The sequence below is a fragment of the Centruroides vittatus genome, unplaced genomic scaffold (assembly GCF_030686945.1).
Source record: "Centruroides vittatus isolate TY-2023 unplaced genomic scaffold, ASM3068694v2 contig_939, whole genome shotgun sequence".
Classification (NCBI taxonomy): domain Eukaryota; kingdom Metazoa; phylum Arthropoda; class Arachnida; order Scorpiones; family Buthidae; genus Centruroides; species Centruroides vittatus.
This window is the reverse complement of record NW_027122623.1, coordinates 125,440-143,280: the sequence shown is the minus strand read 5'-3', so window position 1 is coordinate 143,280 and position 17,841 is coordinate 125,440. Positions and strand designations below refer to the sequence as shown.

The following is a 17,841-nucleotide window of genomic DNA, read 5'->3' as shown; positions in this document are numbered from 1 at the left end:
CTGCGGATCGCGCAACATACTAAAAATATATCTGGATATTGTAAAAATTAAGCTATTTAATTTGTTTGGCTTTTATAATTTATTTTCCGAATATTTTACTGTAAAATTCCATTTAGTAAACAGAAACAAAAACAAACTATTAATTATAAACAGGACAATAAAATAATTTTTACGTAAATTGGGTATAAATACAGAAAAAACGAATTATATCAAAGATAAGACGAATAATCTGACATGCCTCGAACAGAGCTCATATACTCATTGTCATTTTCAGCCTGGTTCTCACTTCGACGGTTTTATGTTGGTAACAAGTTAATTTTTATAAATAAAAGTACATTGTTCTTAGTGAAAAAAGATAAAAGTATCGAAATATAATATTCAGAATTAAAAATATTGATGTATGTCCATATTAGAAATGTATATTTTTTTCCATATTTGAAATAATATCACGAGAAAAACATTAGATATATGAAATACGTCCATAAACAATTTCCTTCTGTCAAATAAATTACGGATTAAACAGGTTTATTTAAAAAAATTCAATCGCAAATAACTGACTTTAAATATACAGAGGATAGAGTACGCTTGTTATGTGATAGTATCTGCGTTTATAAGTTAACAGAATTTTTTGTTTTTTTACACATTATTATGTTATAATCTAAGAAAGTATGTTTAATACACAAGACATACTACAGAAAAGGTAAGAAAGGAACGTCAGTCATTGTAACTAATGTATTATTGAAAGTTTCATTCATATAGATAATTAATTTTATCAAGATACATTTCTCCAAAAGAAAATTATCGATATTTATCGTAAATATAAGCAAATTTTATTATAATTTAGATAAAAACTCATTTTTTCCCCACGCATGGCTTCTTTCCCCTCTCTCTTACTCCTATACTTGGAACATTCCATTTCATAATTTGATGTAATAATAACGTTTAAAATGATTCTAAATAAAATATTGACACTTAAAGTAGGTTAATATAGGCCTATATTGTTACGAGTCTCAGGTGTATTCATAAAAATGTAATAATCGATAGAATGATACTTTCTCACATGCTCCATGTGTTAAAGTTTGCAGCTGTAATTGAAGGTAATATATAAAGAAACAAAATGTTTATATTATCAATAGTTATAAAAGATATTTTATTTTCACGTAGAAAAACAAATGACATAAGAAACAGACAATCACACGATATCTCTATCCAGGACATTCTATAATTGATTTCAAATTTCTAATGTCGACATACATGAATATTTTTGTGTGTGTGAATATTATATTTCGATACTTTTGTGTTTCTTTACTAAGAACATCTTAAAACATTAACTTTTTACCAACATAAAACAATCGAAGTAGGAAAAGGCTGAAAATGACAACGAATTATAAACTCTGTTCTGGGGATGTAAGCTTGTTTGTTTCCGTCTTTGATATCATTCGTTTTTTTCTGTATTTACACTCAATTTACGTAAAAATTATTCTATTGTCCTGTTTATAATTAATAGCTTGTCTTTGTTTCTGTTTACTAAATTGAATTTCACAGTAAAATACTCGGAAACTCTAAATTATAAAAGCCACACAGACTAAATAGCTTAATTTTTACAATATCCACTTAAAATGGATAAAAGCATGATTACATATTTATTATTTATTCGTGCACATCGACTACTTTCGAAGAAATAATCATTTATTATTCAGTTTTTACAAGCTGAAAATTATTCTCTTGTCTTTGATGAAATTTGTTACAATTTACTAATTTTTACAAAAACATTAAATTTTAAACGATGACATTAGTTAAAATTTATTAATTTGTACACAAACATTAAACTTTAGGCATATTTTTTCGTATTTTTTGGTGATCACGTTACCGAAAGCTATTTTTATCTTGGCAGGAGTTTTCCCACATTGATCTTTGTCATATCTAATTTGCATATTAGTGATAGTACATTACTAATCTTTATTAAACAGATCTAGACAATTTATATTATTTAAATTTGACTGGATTAGTAAAATAATTATATAAAACTTTTAGTACTTTTCAGGAAAACTTCAATCCAGGTGACGTAAGAGTCATTCACGGTTCGCAGGAAAATTTGCGCAATGACCTTTTTCAGATCTAATTTGCATAATTATAATGGTAAATTATTAATCTTTATTAAACAGATTTAGTTATTGTGTATTAATTAAATTCATCGGGTTTCATGAAAGAATTTTTTAAAACTTTTAGCATTTATTCAAAAACTTTTCGTCATGTGATAAAATTTTTCACAGGAGCATCCAATCTGAATTAGTTGGCGGCAGATTTTTAAAGAGTGTGGTTTGGTGTTTCTGTGTTTCTCGTTTTTTCGAAGTTCACTGCGATAAAATTTTATTACGTGGATCCATACATTTTGCATTGTTTTTAACGGATAAAAGGTGGAAATTTTACTCTGAATATAGAACTTGTTTTTCAGAATATGCTACTTTACAAAAAGAAAAGTTGAAAATAATTTATTTTCGACAATTCGCGAGAACTGATCTTTGTTTGGATATAAATGAAGGCATGTATTATAGGTTTACTAATTTATTTCTGCATATAATTATTTAGTTCTAATTTCGAAACATTTGTGGTTTTTAGTGTTTATAAGCGTGTTATTTAGACATGTCTACCAATTTAGTGCTAAAACGTATAACTACGTCAAAAAAGAATACAAACTTTAATTAGCAAGTTGTCTATTTATTAGCAAATTAATTTGTTGGTAGATTTTTTTACATTTAAAGTGTAATTAGATGAAACTAAACAGATGTGAATATGAAGAGTAGAAAATGGCAAGACTAATAGATAAAACTATTATTACATATTACTCGATCAGAAAATGTTAGAAAACTTTATACTTGAAAAATTGTGTTTCGATAATTATGGCCTAGGGTTTATATCAAAAATATTTTTCAGTTATATTTGTAATTACAGTTACAAATTATGTAAAATTCAGCTTGATATAATAATATATCATTCGAATAGTAATGGCGCTTAAATATTTATAGGATTAATCGAAGTTTTTGAATTTTGTTTGAGGAAACTGAGGAAAGCAAGAGTATCGACAGTTGTATAATGAACTGAATTTAAGTAAATTAGATAACTTTGTATGTTTCGATGTAGTTTTTTTATAATATTACAGTATAAAAACTTTTGATTTTGTAAATTGTATTATACTAAAAAATAAAGTTTTTTTTGTGATATTCTCCTTCTTAATAATGTATTTATAATGTTTCTGAGCTAAATAATACTTATTAAATTGAAATCCAAGCTTTACAAAGTACTACGAATATTAGAGCATACCGTTTTACTATAAATTACTACGTCTTACTCTAATGTTAATTTTACAAAAAGCTGGTCAGACAAGGACCGTTAGACTAATGACGTAGGCTGTTTACTGTTTTGGGTTGCATCGGTGCTGTCACGATAGCGTCATTTACAGAAGTCACACCTACTTTTTTCTGACGCGAGCCAATTAGGAATATTAACTTTTTTTAACCAATCAGATGACGGCGAGAAATTTACATTTGATTTATGTCGATAGATAATTGTCTAAAATTTCATATTTATTGTAATTTTTTCTCTTTTATTGTAATCTCTCGAGAACTAAAGGATATTCCAAAACGAAGTTGAAGAATCCAACTACTCGTGAAAATTCTACTTCACGAAATGGTTCAGGTGTTTTATAAGATTTTTTTTACGAGTATAGTCGTCTCTCACCACTGCCGCTCGATCTCCTTAAACGACTAATTTTGTCCCTCACTGTTAAGAGGTTAATCTTATTATTGTCTTTGTAAACGCTACATTCCATTTATTCTAATCAAAGCATTTTAACAAAACGTTTCTCAGCATCCGGTGTTGAATGATTTTTAAATAAGTAAAGAGCTGAGTAAGGTATTTGGGTAGCCAAAAATAATTTTTTTTTCTGTATTATTCGTTTGAATGATTTTGTATTTGTATTATTAATAAAAAATTATTTATTCGTGTGTAAGTAAAGTTTTTTCTAGCTTGGTTCTTAAGGGTGTGAATTACTACCCTGCTGTTGGTGTATATTATTTTATGTCACTTGTACCATTGGGATTTTTTCTCGATATGTTGTAGGCTTTGAAAACACCAAAAAGCTCTGCTTGGGTGATTGTGCAATAATTCGCCATTTTAAGGCTAGCCTGATAAGTTTTCTTGTTTTTTGGGTCAAAGATTACTACGTTTACAATTTTTTTAAAAAAAAAAGCCATTTTCGGCTAACAGATGGCGCTATATACAATTTTAAATAGGTCTTTTTTTTTCTTTTTTTTAACTCTTTCCGCCCTGTGGGCACTAAGAGGGCCTCTTTTAGTAGGCCCATTATGGGTTCGGCCAGGCCCACAATGGGGCGACCGGGTGGTGAGGGACGGGGCCCGACGTATCTGAACGGACCACCCCCGAAAAATTCCTGAGGATTTTTCGACCCGTTCGGATTCGATCCTGGGTCCCCCAGAGCGGTAGGCTGCCACCTTGACCGCTCAGTTATCCGGCCTCTAATTGAACTAGGTCATAAAGTATTCTGTTTCAATTTAACTGTTTTGAAATGTTTTTTTTTCCTATCATAATTAATAAATTGTTTCCTGTAAGCTTTTGTTATAAATTTTATATTTTCAGCGTAAATTAGAATTATTGGACTTCTCTTAAGTGATATACGATTGCTGGGAAAGTCAATCAACAGCAGTTGTGATCTTTCTTTAATAGTCAAAATAAGTAAAGTCTCTTGTTTATCAGTTAATAAATAATAAAATATAATAGCAATTACTTTTTGTGAAATTCTTACAATGCTGGGTTGCAATTGCTAATTATATTTTATTGTTAAAACAATCACATCATTTCTGGTCTATGCCAAATTTCCGGTCAAATTTCAGTTTCTTAGAAGTAGAGTAGAGAGTCGAAAATCGAAATCAATTGGGGACTGTGGTTGTTCCGTTTAGTCATTTGTTTCGATTACGGTTTATGTACGAAAAAATACATTAACCTGTCCGATGTTCAAATTTTTCTCCATTGCGTACCGCTTCGTGTTGAATTTTTCTCCGTTGCGTGTCGCTTCGCGTTGAATTTTCGTCGATTTTAAGCCTAACGAAAATTTTTATAATAATAATCGAGGCTATTGTATCGTTAAAAATTATTTCTTTATTTCGTACAAACAAAATAAATATATTGAAAAATATAAAAACATGAAAATTATATTTTAGAAGTAAATCTAGTATCAAAAACGTTCGATTCAGCATGACACAGTCCGACTGAAAATCGTTCTGATTACCGGCGTTCCGATTAACGACTCTCTACTGTAATTTACTTTGAAATAACGCGATTACAAACAAAGAAGCTTGCGCGCCGCCGCTGCGGCTATTTTTAGTAACGACTGGCGGGAAATTTGAAAATTGAAGTCCGAGATCAGCACGCCATAGTGCCGATTTGACACCAATAATTAAATAAAAATAATGAAATGTTTTAACCAAAATTGAATTGCGCATCGTAATATTGAAAAAAAAATTAGACAGGTAATAATTTTTCAGATTTTTCACACAATTAGTATTTTTACACGAAATAATTAAAAATCGATTGGTGCTGAATCGGCACTAAGTGCGTGTCAACGGGCTAAATAAAACATTTTTTGAAAACTAAACTACTTTGATCGATAATGAATACATAATTTAATTTTACATTTAAATGTTAGAAATTTAATTAACATTAAATATAGAAATGGCTGCTTATTTAACGCAACTATTTGTTGTTTAAACAAACAGAACAATAGCTTTTTTCATTTTCTATAAAAGTTTTCAAATAAAACTTAATTAAAATTCTACAATACAATTTGAATATGTTTCGATTAATTAAAAGAAAATATTAACGTTCCATTTCTAACAACTAGTACGTCGGTTGTGACAAAGAAAATCAATTTGTTTAATCACACTAAACTGAAATACATTTCAGTAATTCGAAGTCACCTGTGCCGCCTGTGAGTATATTTGCAGTATTGTACTTAAATTTTAAAATAATAATTTATAATAGTTATAGGTTAACATATGTATGAGAGTGTATACAGACAACTCTTATACAAGGTATATTGCGGAATATAGTTAACTGGATTCAGTGTGAAAGGAATCTAGTTAAAATTTTCAGTTATGGAAGTTAAAAAAAACAGACATCTGTTCACCTGTTCAAAAGTGATTCACAATTTTTAACTAATTGTATCGTAAATGAAACATATACACAATGCATTATCCATACAGTAGAGCATCGATTATCTGACTTAATTGGGGACTGGGGTTGGTCGGATAACTGAAAAGTCGGATAATTGAAAAGTATGAAAAAATACATTATTAGTATAGCGTATTAGGCCTGGTTTAAATACTAGCCTCCCTTTCATGGTCGAGCCAGTGCTGCCAGCTAAAACATGCAAAAATTTAACAAAAATAATATTATACTTTAGAAGGATTATACATTATATATATTATACATATACATTATACATTATTAACATTATACATATATAATTATACATTAAAAGGAAGATTATACTTCATTTTTTAATGTAAAAACGTCAGATCCTCCATAGAAAGGCTGACGTTGATATCGTTTTAATCATGTGAATTTTCTACTTACTGTTTGTTTTTTCGTGAAGTTTATCTTCAAGTGTTTTTAACTGTTACTTCTGTGGTTGGTGAAAAATAGATTAAAATATAGACTTGAAAATGTGAATAATTTTCTTCATTGTCTAAACTTCGAAAAATAATATTAAAGTAGCCAAGACATAACCAAATATTGTAGGGCCACATCACTAGCGGGCATTTGAATTTGCCGAGTCGGTTAGAACGCGGTCGGATAATCGATGCTCTACTGTACTTATAAATTTTTTATATCTGAGTATCTCTGTAAACATTTTTGTAAATTCTTTCTTCGTTTTACTTACAGAATCACACCATAATATATAGTGCCATGTATTAATATTTATATTATAGCTGAAAAATGATTAAACGATTGTTTATGGTTTTAATATATTTTGATATAGAATAATATTCGACATGATTCTCCATTTGGAGCTAAGTTTGGTACTTATTACTTGTAATGTTCATTCACGATTTCAACGTTCCCTTTATAGTAAGTCCTTTTCCTTACCATATAAAATTAAGTTTTTATACTGAAAATGAGAATTTGTAGAAAATAAAGCTGACTTTTTGTGTGAATTACTTCAATGTGTTTTTATCCTTTATATTAAAGGTAATTTGTATCTTCTGGATATGTTATTTTACTATAATAAATATTTTTAAGAATAACTCTTTCTATTCAAAATAAATACTATATTAATTCAGAGATGAAGATTTTATTAATATTAATATTGTAAGTCTTTTGATTGAAGTAATTTTACAAATAAGTAAAATATGTTTAAATTTCAGAACCTATATTAAGCAAATTCATTCAGAAAGAGTACATTGTGCACGTGGTATATGAGAACCTCGTTCTCCAAACTGAAGTGACTTTATTCTATAATTCTGACGATCGGCGTTTTGCATTTACTGAACAGATTAAGAAGTCTTCTTTCATAGAAGTAGAAAAAAGTTATGTTAAATTTGTAAGTTATTCATATTCTTTATTTATTTAAACTGATTAAATATTTTATACTTTTTATTTTTATTGCATAATTGTTTGCAGTTTATAATATGCCAGACTATTTACAGTAATATTTTTAAAATAGCGTTTGAAATTTATTACATTTTCAATTTGCCGATCTGTTGCCAGTGATAAAGCCACCGATCTTCACTTTCTGGCTGACCATGTAGATATTTCAGAGTTCTTCACATGATCACACCTCTAAATGAAAACAGTTTTTCATAAAAAGTCCTTTTTGGAAGTACCCTTTCAAACATATGGCTTAAATCTCCCGCTTTCATATCTCATTGAAGTAAAACGTCTATATATGTTAACAATTTGAATGCAAAGCAATCAATGTCCATACTGGAGTAACTAGCTGAAATCTATTCAATTCCTGAAAAATAAACCTTTTCAGCTTCGTAAAAATATCTGTTTATTACAGAGGGAAAAGGTTTATTTTTCAGGAATTGAATAGATTTCAGCTAGTTACTCCAGTATGGACATTGATTGCTTTGCATTCAAATTGTAACATATTTTCTATGTCCTGGTTGGCACTCTCTGCACTTTCATGGCTTGGCTCTCACTTTTAATTGGTTTCCTTGTATAATTTTAAGTTTTGGCCATGATATTTTCAACTTTTATATAAGATTACTGCAAAATACAGAACTATTATCAGACTGGAGGATGTAAGGTGCATCGAGAAACACCAAAATAACAAGTGTGTACAAACTTATTCGGCATTCTTTTCTCAGGTGGACCTTGAAACAACAAACTTAGTCAAATGATTTGGTACACTAAAATAAAATTGTAATTTCTATCTTGTTGAGACTGAAAATCCGTGAGACCTTCTTGACATCTTGAATTCGTAGGTGAAAATACCATTAGCTTTCCTCCCTATGTACTTTTTAGGGGGGAGAAAACTTGCAAACGTTCAAAAACAACTTGTTATCTTTGCTGGTTGTATAATATTTTTTTTCTGTCACAACTGGGGACATGCATAGACAGTGGGCATCTTTGACGTGATTCGTTATTCAGAAATTCTTGTAGCTAATGCCTTTGCCCCTATATGTCGGCTACATAATAAAACATAAACATGAATTTTTGATATCACAAAATGTTTTATATAGTGTTATGTTAAAACGTATCTTGAAATTTCCTTGAGTAATATTTTCATAGCGACGATTCAGTTCTTTTATCATCTGATCTTTGCCACCATGTCCTATAAAAATACGTATTAAGTCGAGAGTGTGAAACAGATCGTGATTTGAACAATAAAATTTTACCTGTGCTTCTGTCCCTTTCAGCAAAACTATTAAAGATTCCATTCCTTGAACTTTTGGAACATCATGATGTTGAAATAATCAGTAATCTCTTCGTTTTGTCTTCGCAGTCACTGTAGCAGGTTTCACTTCTGGTAGCAGGTTATAACTAAATTATTCAAGACTATTATTTGATTAAATTCATAACTTGAATTGACTGCAACATTAGTTTAGATGGCTCCAACTTATTTCCTTCGTAACTGATATCACCTCTAAAACTAACGATTTTTATTTCATACTTTAACGAAACGTTTATTATTATTATAAGTAATAATACATTACCACATGTTAGAACATTATACACTTTAACTGGCCTGTTTAAATATACTATTAAATAACTAGATATTCCCTTATATAACAGATAATAGACTTTAATGGTAACATATATACAAAGTCATTACGTTTAAAGTTTTTTCTATTCAGAGTACTCTGTAGTCTTAACTATTAATAAAATTGACCGCGAAATTCCTGTACGAATCATTCAACAAATGCAGTTTAGTTGAAAAACTTTCGAATCAAAGAACATTCCTTGTATTGTTTTGAAATGTGGGAACTTTGTAATTATTAAACGATAGTATAATAGTAGACATGCGAATCATTGAAGATTAACTGCAGTCAAACGTAAACCTTCAAACCATCATCCTGAAATTTTAGACTATAACAATCGTTCAAAAATTAAGCGATATTCTGTCAATCAGTAAGCACTAAAGCATGCCCACTAGAAAAACAATACATGAGATTTCGTAGTGTTTAAAAAAATTACACGATCGTGTAGAGTTTTGTGAAGAGCCGTCTAACCGAAAGATTTAAACTCATTTTATCTTTGCTAAATTATTTCCGCATTTTAGGCATAGTCTGTTTATAAATTCTGGTGTATATCCGGTTATCAGTTACAAGTATAACGTAATTTAAATAGGAAAATTTTCACTATGGCCACCTCTGTAAATGTAAAATTATTTTATTTTTTCGGCATCAAAATACAGTCGATTTATGGTCGTCATCGGTTCACCCAAACCCACAATGAAGGCAAATGGATTGTTGAAATCGATCGACATAGCTGAAGCACACCATTCCCTGAAACTTTCTTGAAATTCTTTGATCGCTCAACTTCAATTGTGAATTTCCCACATTTGGAGAATATTGCTTTAAAAAAAAATAAGTTGGTTTATAACAAGTATAACTCACTTTCGTGAATGACATTAAGTAAAATATTATTAAGTTCTCTTATTGTTAGTATTGTTGTAATTATATATTAATAACATATTTGTTTATATATATAAATTGTTAATATTATTAAATGTTTCAGTGCCAAAGTTATAAAATGACTTCTTGTAATATATATAATAGAACAAAAATAATTGAAAAAAAATCGTTAATACCAGAGAGAATAAAAGTCGCTCTACATTACGTAAGTAAAAATAAACCTAATGTATAATTGTACTTATCTTTTACAATTTAAAATGAGGTAACATTCTGTAACATTCCAAATACAATTTGAATTTGTATGTATGTTCAAAATTAGAAACATTTATATTTCTAATTTTTTTAAGTTCAATTTGTATTTGTACTGTCAGGTCAGGGCTTGCATGCTCTGAAGACCAGAAATTCTAATTGTTTGCACTTTTCGGTCTTTTGGTTTGTCAGAAATGCATTTTGGGCCATGTTCCTCATCAGTCTGACAAAGAATGTAGAAAAGTAGTCAACAAGCAATAATACAGTATAATTAGATAAAATTGGTACATAACTCAAACAATAAAATGTTTCAAAATATAAACGTAAAAATAACCGTTTCAGTTCTAAAGAAATAAAAATGGTAATAAAAAACTGGTAAAAATATTACACATTCCAATTTCACACGAACAGCATGCTTTGTACAATTATTGCCATTTCATCAGAAAATAAAATTTTTGTTTTAATTTCCTGGCTCTATTATATATAAAAGAGTAAATACGACAGTTTCTCAAAAAATAATTTGTCAGGAGTTTTAGTTTCGGACTCAGTGAACCATGATATATCGAGAAATGCGAAAAATTCAGGTATTTTCTGTATGTATGAGGATATTAGTGTGTGCGAATGGCATGATTCTCCCAATTTGAACCTTAGTAACTACTGTAACTCTCTGTTGGAAATTTTTAAGATTTTGCAGAGAAATATCAAAGGGAATAAGAAAGTAGACTGGTCCTTGTGTCGGTATGGTCAGATTGAATGACGATTTTACTGGTTATTGTATTAAAATTTTTTCATACAACTCATTCCTGCTTTGAAAACTAGCATTTTTTCATCTTAATAGCATTAATTATTTAAAAGATTTTTTACATAAATTATCATATTAGCTGAAACTACACTCAGTTTTAACTAAATATTAACTTTTTGTACATTATCTCAAGTAACACAGATTGATATTTCGTGTGTTTGAATTTAAGAAAAACAGGAGATATTTCTTTAAAAAGTCAGATAAATACGTTTATTATAATAATTTCTTTAATATTAACAGTTCGTATTTTATTAATATTTGGCTCAATACAATTAGTAGCACATCGCTCATTTTCAGACATTGACAAAGATTATTAAACAATTTATTAATACACATAAAAAAAATTAATATTATTAATGCAAAATAATCTCACACATACAACATAACGCTGCACCTTCTCTTGACAATTCAGTTCCAAAATAATTTTAAAATATTCGAGTGGCGTATTATTGAAAACATTTCTAAACATTTCTAACAGCCAGTCATAATCCGCTTTAGATAAATTTTTTATTTGTAAAATCCATTTAAAGCATTATTTCTATATTTGTATTTTCAAAAAAATATTCTCTATAACAAAGGGAAACACCTGTTAAATATTTGAAGTGAATTGTAAACTATAAACTTACAAAAAGTAATATTTAAAATTGTGAAATAATCATAACTTTTTCAGGAAAATTTCTACAATAATAAATCATTTATTCGGAGATATATTCACCTACTAGCAGATGGTCTTCATTTTCAAGTATGTTTTCTTTTATAGAGTATGCGTAAATCATAATAGATGTGGTGAATACATTTTGTCTGTTTTTTTTTAGGTTGGAGATAACAGCCTACATATACGAGGTAATAAATCAATTATCCATCAGTTATACTGTCTTAATATGTATTTCAATAATTTCATTTCATTCATTAGGCAGATATTGCCATCATTGATATTAATATCAGAAAATCTTTCGTTTCTTATTCTTCTTCCGTAACTCATATTCCAACTCCATTTGCAATACGTGCTGCAAGACCTTTAGATAAAGCCTTTATCTTGGTAAAACCCTTCGATGTAATGGTAATGTATAAAAATTGTTATTTTATCTATATATTAAACAACATATTTTTAACTATACGAATCAAAATTTACATTGGGAAAGATATATTAAATATTTGATAACCTATCAATGCAACACGTGAGCCACGTGCCAATGGAAATACACTTCCAGGAAAAGTAATTATAGTTTATTAAACACATAAATATGAAATTATTTTTTATCAACAAGATAGCTATTAAAAGAAAAGTAGAAAAACCACGCGGCGAGAACGATAACGAAGCACAAACACGGATCCAACTACAAAACTTCAGCGGTGTCATCTATTTAGCTACGGCTGGGCAATAACAAATCCATGTGATATATATCGAAATGAAACGTATTTTTAATGTTATGTGTAATGAAGAAATCAATAATTTCATTTTTTTAAACATGCCCATAATTTAGCTTATTATAATTTTAAATCGTTATAATATAATATATTCTAGGACCTCTCAAACGGCTACTTAAAGAAACATTGAAACTTTGTATAAAGTGGTGTTCGTTTGGAAGTTATTTTATATAAAAAACAACACTCCTGAACCAGTGGCGTAGAGTGGGTGTCAGCCGCCCGGGGCGGAGGAAAATTTCGTAGCCCCCTTATTTAGGTATCTCAATTCAAAATACTAAAATATACAGTAATTCTAAAGAACTTTTCGGCAAAGAACAATCATCATTATTGTGTATTGTACAGGAATATTGTGTATTGTGTATTTATTGTAAAATTTTGCCGTCTCCTAAAAATGCCGCCCGGGGCGGGCCGCCCCTGCCGCCCCCACTACGCTACGCCACTGTCCTGAACAAACATCTGCAATTTAAAGATGGTCGTTATTGCAGGTTTCACTGTATTATAAAAATATTAATATTTTAAAAAATACAAAATAATTATGAAAATTTTGTATTTCAGATTTGGATTTGTATTCCTTTTTCTTTTCTTATTATTTTGTTATCTTCGTATGGAATAATGAAAAAAGAGACTGAGTACAGAAACAAAAAGATGCCTAAATTTTCCATATTATTTTGTATTATATTGAGAAACTTTCTTCGACAAGGTGAGTATTATTATTCTGTGCATGACGGAAATTTTCATAAACAGAATATTTCACGGAAATAAGGTGTAAGAGTAGAGTAGTTAAATGATATTTTGCGTGTAATAAATTGTGATGTCATGATTTTTAATGTTAAGTGATGATATTTAATGTTATATGTATGCTTACATCTGTTTGTTTATCAGTTTTTTTAGTTTCGTTTATTTTTTAAAAAAAATTTACAAAACCGTTGGCTTGTATTTACGAAAAAAAAAATTAATTTAGTGTATTTGACAATTTTCGAGTTTTTCCTGTGCGTTTGCCAATTATTTTTATTTTCCAGATACAGATGTAGATCGCTATTTTCTCATGACGTTTCGTATCCTGATTGGCTGTTGGATTCTGATTGCATTTGTCCTGACATCGGCATACGTCGGCACTTTGCCATCGTTCATGGTTAATCCTGGAACAGAAACCATTCCTCAGACATTTCAGGAATTGGCTCATTCAGTGAAGGAAGGACGATACAATATCACGTTCTTCCAGAATAGTCATGAAGATGTGTACTTTCTTCGACTTTATTTGGACGTACGTATCATTTTATTAAATATAATTTTAGTTCTAAATTTTGAATACAAAACTACTCAAAAATCTTGTTTAATATCATTTCGGTGTGAATTTATTATTAAAATTCAGGAAAAAAATAAAAACGATTGTATAATTACATAACTATCAATTGTCAATATTGCATGAAACATCACAACACTTTTTCTGAGGTCAAAAGTAAACTTTTCAAATATTCGTTTTTTCCAGAATTGTTATACACATTATTACAATAAAGATTAAAGAAAGTGAGATTAACCTTATTATTTTCTTACAGACTTTATTCCTCGCTGTAAATAAAAATAATGTGGTCGACATAATCAATATAATCTTCTAGAAATGCCGATATATAACTTTGCAGAGATTTCGATAGGTATTGACAAAAGATTTAGGCACTTAAATGAAACACAATTGATTGTGAGTTTAATTCATATTTCATGTGTATTATAAAATGAAACGAGTAACTCAGATATTTTTACGTAATGTCATTAAACATCGTAGATAAATTACCAGTCATATATAAATTGTGTCTTAATTTAACTTGAAACACGTATTGTTTATATTTGTGTATTTCTCGCAGTATTCATCGTAAGATACTCTAACTGTATCTACACCTACAAAAACATTGTTGCTTTGAATGCTTGATACAGTTAACTCACAACTGAAGTTATTATTATTAAATACATTTATACATAAATTCTAAAGCATTGTGAATTTGCAACTGCAAGTTAGAACCTCGATAAAAATATTAAAATTGTGTGAGTATATTAATGTGCAAGAATTTCATTTGTTTATATATTTGTAGACGAACTTCAGAAAACTAATTAACAATGATGTCATCGAAATCTTTTACGAAAATGTTCAAGAATGTAATGAGCCGTATGAAGAACCAATTAAAAAAGTACTTAATGGAACTCACGCCATGCTAGCGTCAAGACAGAAAATTGAATTAAGCATGACCAAACGGCAAAAAGAAGAGGTCTTCATCTCAGAAGACATACTTTTTACGAAATTTCAGTTCATACAAATAAATTTAGTCAAAGTGAATTATGCTGAAGAAATCTCTGAAACGTAAGTATGAAAAATGAGTTTCTATCAGTTATAATTTTCCAGGGATAATGCCACTGAGCATTAATTAATAGTTACGGTCTCTCTTTAAAAAGAATCGACTAGCGATCAACCTCAGTCGACACGTCATTTCACCTAAACCAATTGTATACTTCTTATATCGTTAGCGCTTTAGTTTAATGTATTTGGTAAAATGTAGGATCTATTTTATTTTTTCACACTACATAACAGTGTAACATTTCCGTTGCGTTAATTGTTTATAGAGTGCAATAACCGAAGATAATCAAAAATTTAACAATTACTATAGCGAAGTCCGTGGTATTGCAAAACCAGAACGTGAAGTTTCCATAACACTGTATTGAAAGACAGTGGCATGTCTAACAAATGAAAAAGAAACCGGCAGTAAGTTGTCACAACTAAGCGATCAATAACTGATACTTATTAATTAATACACAAGTTGTAATTTCAATATGTGTATAAATTACGGAATATTTATATCAATAATCCAAATGAAATGCATTCTTCCTGGTTATATGGCAAGGATTGACACCATAACGTCTCAATATGTGGGACGTTATGGGACAAACTTCGCAAACTTTCAAGTCTGATAGATATCTAATGACGTAAGTAAAAATTTAATAACTTTTATATAAAATAATAAAATATCTAAAAAACAGATTTACCCTGCAATGTCATATTTAACAATAAATATTGATATTTTATATTGTATGTATATGATCAAGAGAAAACACAATATCTCATCTTTCCGCTAACGTCATAACGTGTTTCTTCTATAAGCCAAAACTAAAAAGCAGTTTTTATTTTTATACTAAGATAAAATTATACCATGTTAACAAATATAATCGTGAGAATGTAATATGGTAATGAAATCAGAAAAATTCATTACTTATATTTGATTTTTTTTTCTTTTTATGGGCTATTGTTTAGATGTGACACACCTACAATAAAACATGCAAATTTTCATGTACACATTGGATAAATTAGGTATGAAAGAGCGTTCAGCGAATAGTGTTCAGCATTTTTATATTAATGAAGTCGCTGAAAATTAGTTCAACTTCATTAAACGGAGCACGTTCCGAGATATACAGTATAGATTTTTATAAGTTTTAAATAAAACTTATTCTATTTAGTTAAAAAAAAAATTGGTTTTTGAGGTCATTTCTTCAAGCCAATAACAAAATAACTACTATTTATGTGAATTTTAAAGAATTAAAAGCTAGTGGCTTTCTTTCTTTAGTAAGCCATTACAAGGAACAGTCGATTTATGTATAGTCTATCAAAGGAAATGCATTTCGGGTCTTAATGACCACTCTTCACTCCTTAGACATTACAAAAAAGGGAAATAGATATGAGTTACATTATACAAAATAATACATAGAATACCTCCCTTTTTTTATAAAGTCTAAGGAATGAAGAGAAGTCATTAAGAATTGAAATGCATTTCCTTTAATAAAATATACATAAATCAACTGTTTCTTGTGTGATGTGTTACTGAAGAAAGAAAGCCATTAGCTTTTAATTCTTTAAAGTCTACAAAAAACCAGTACTGAAAATCTAATTAAATACTATTTAAGTGTTTAGAGATGAGAATTAATTATTAAAATGCAATACTTTATAACTTAAATTGTTAAATTGGTGTAATAATATAAATTTGCCAGTAACTTTTTTATTTAATGCTTTCATTTAATAAATGATGTAACTGAACAGTACAAAAATTTAACAATTTGATAGTCAAAATAGATTTGAATAATTTTCGTAATTCAAATACAGTAGAGCATCGATTATCCGATCCCCGATTAACCAAATTATCGGTTAACCGACCGCGTTCTAGTCGGCAAATTCAAATGTCCGCTAGTGATGTGGCGCTACAATATTTGGTTATGTCTTGGCTACTTTAATATTATTTTTGTTAAATTTTTGCATGTTTTAGCTGGCAACACTAGCTCGACCATGAAAGGAAGGCTAGTATTTAAACCAGACCTAATACACTATACTAATAATGTATTTTTTCATACTTTTCGGTTATCCGACTTTTCAGTTATTCGACCAACCCCAGTCCCCAATTCAGTGCTCTACTGTATCTGTAATATGTTGCATAACTCAAGTAATGTACTATATATACGTATACAGAAGTGTAATACAGGAGAGTAATAGTACGTATTTATATTTAACAGGGTAAATCGTATTGAACAAAGTGGATTATCTGAGAAAATTGACAGAGACATTATTGATGAAAAAACAAGAAAGGACTCTTTCACCGATGATAAGCCAATCGATACTAACAATGAAAAACCTCTGGAAATAAATGATATTACCTGTCTACTTTATTTATTAGTTACAGGATATTTGATCGCTTCTGTAGTATTTATTATAGAAATTCTTGTATACAAGATAAAAAAGATTAGAAGCAGAAAATGCAAATTGAAGCCATCCAATATTGTTAATTAATTTTTAATCATATTTGAAAATCAAAGTAATAATACTGTATTCGTTAATATAGATTCTTGTTCTTATTAACTTTTCTATTATATTCTACTTTCTATTCTCATTGGCAATTTGCGCATGTAACATGAAGAAAGTAGCATAAAATATCTGTCGTTTATGTAATCACATCAGTTTAAATCAGGGATTTCGAAGATCGCTTCATGAAACCATTTTTGTTGTACTGCTTTCATTTAAATAGCCGAAGACAAATATAGAATAACAACCGAGTGACTCGTTATTTCCGTTGAGATTTGATGCAGCTCGATATATCTATAGATATCGGAATAAATTATTTAAAACAAAACTATGTAGAGTGTCTAAAACACTCTACATATCCATCATATAATTTT

General features: G+C 29.1%; 1 protein-coding gene across 1 annotated transcript; it reads left to right on the top strand.

Moving 5' to 3' along the window:
* The first annotated feature begins 11,936 nt into the window (after positions 1-11,936).
* Positions 11,937-17,455, top strand: LOC136984902 (uncharacterized). Its single transcript, XM_067282042.1, has 7 exons — positions 11,937-11,953; positions 12,027-12,054; positions 12,125-12,271; positions 13,195-13,339; positions 13,659-13,903; positions 14,724-14,989; positions 17,182-17,455. Exons 1-7 carry the CDS (start codon positions 11,937-11,939, stop codon positions 17,453-17,455), a joined length of 1,122 nt encoding a protein of 373 aa, XP_067138143.1.
* Positions 17,456-17,841: the final 386 nt, after the last annotated feature.

What these genes read in the sequence shown, in the direction of transcription:
- LOC136984902 (XM_067282042.1), top strand. An exon ending in TAACAGCCTACATATACGAG is followed by an intron (nt 12,055 to 12,124) that starts GTAATAAATCAA and finishes TTCATTCATTAG; the next exon opens with GCAGATATTGCCATCATTGA. An exon ending in GCTGAAGAAATCTCTGAAAC is followed by an intron (nt 14,990 to 17,181) that starts GTAAGTATGAAA and finishes TATATTTAACAG; the next exon opens with GGTAAATCGTATTGAACAAA.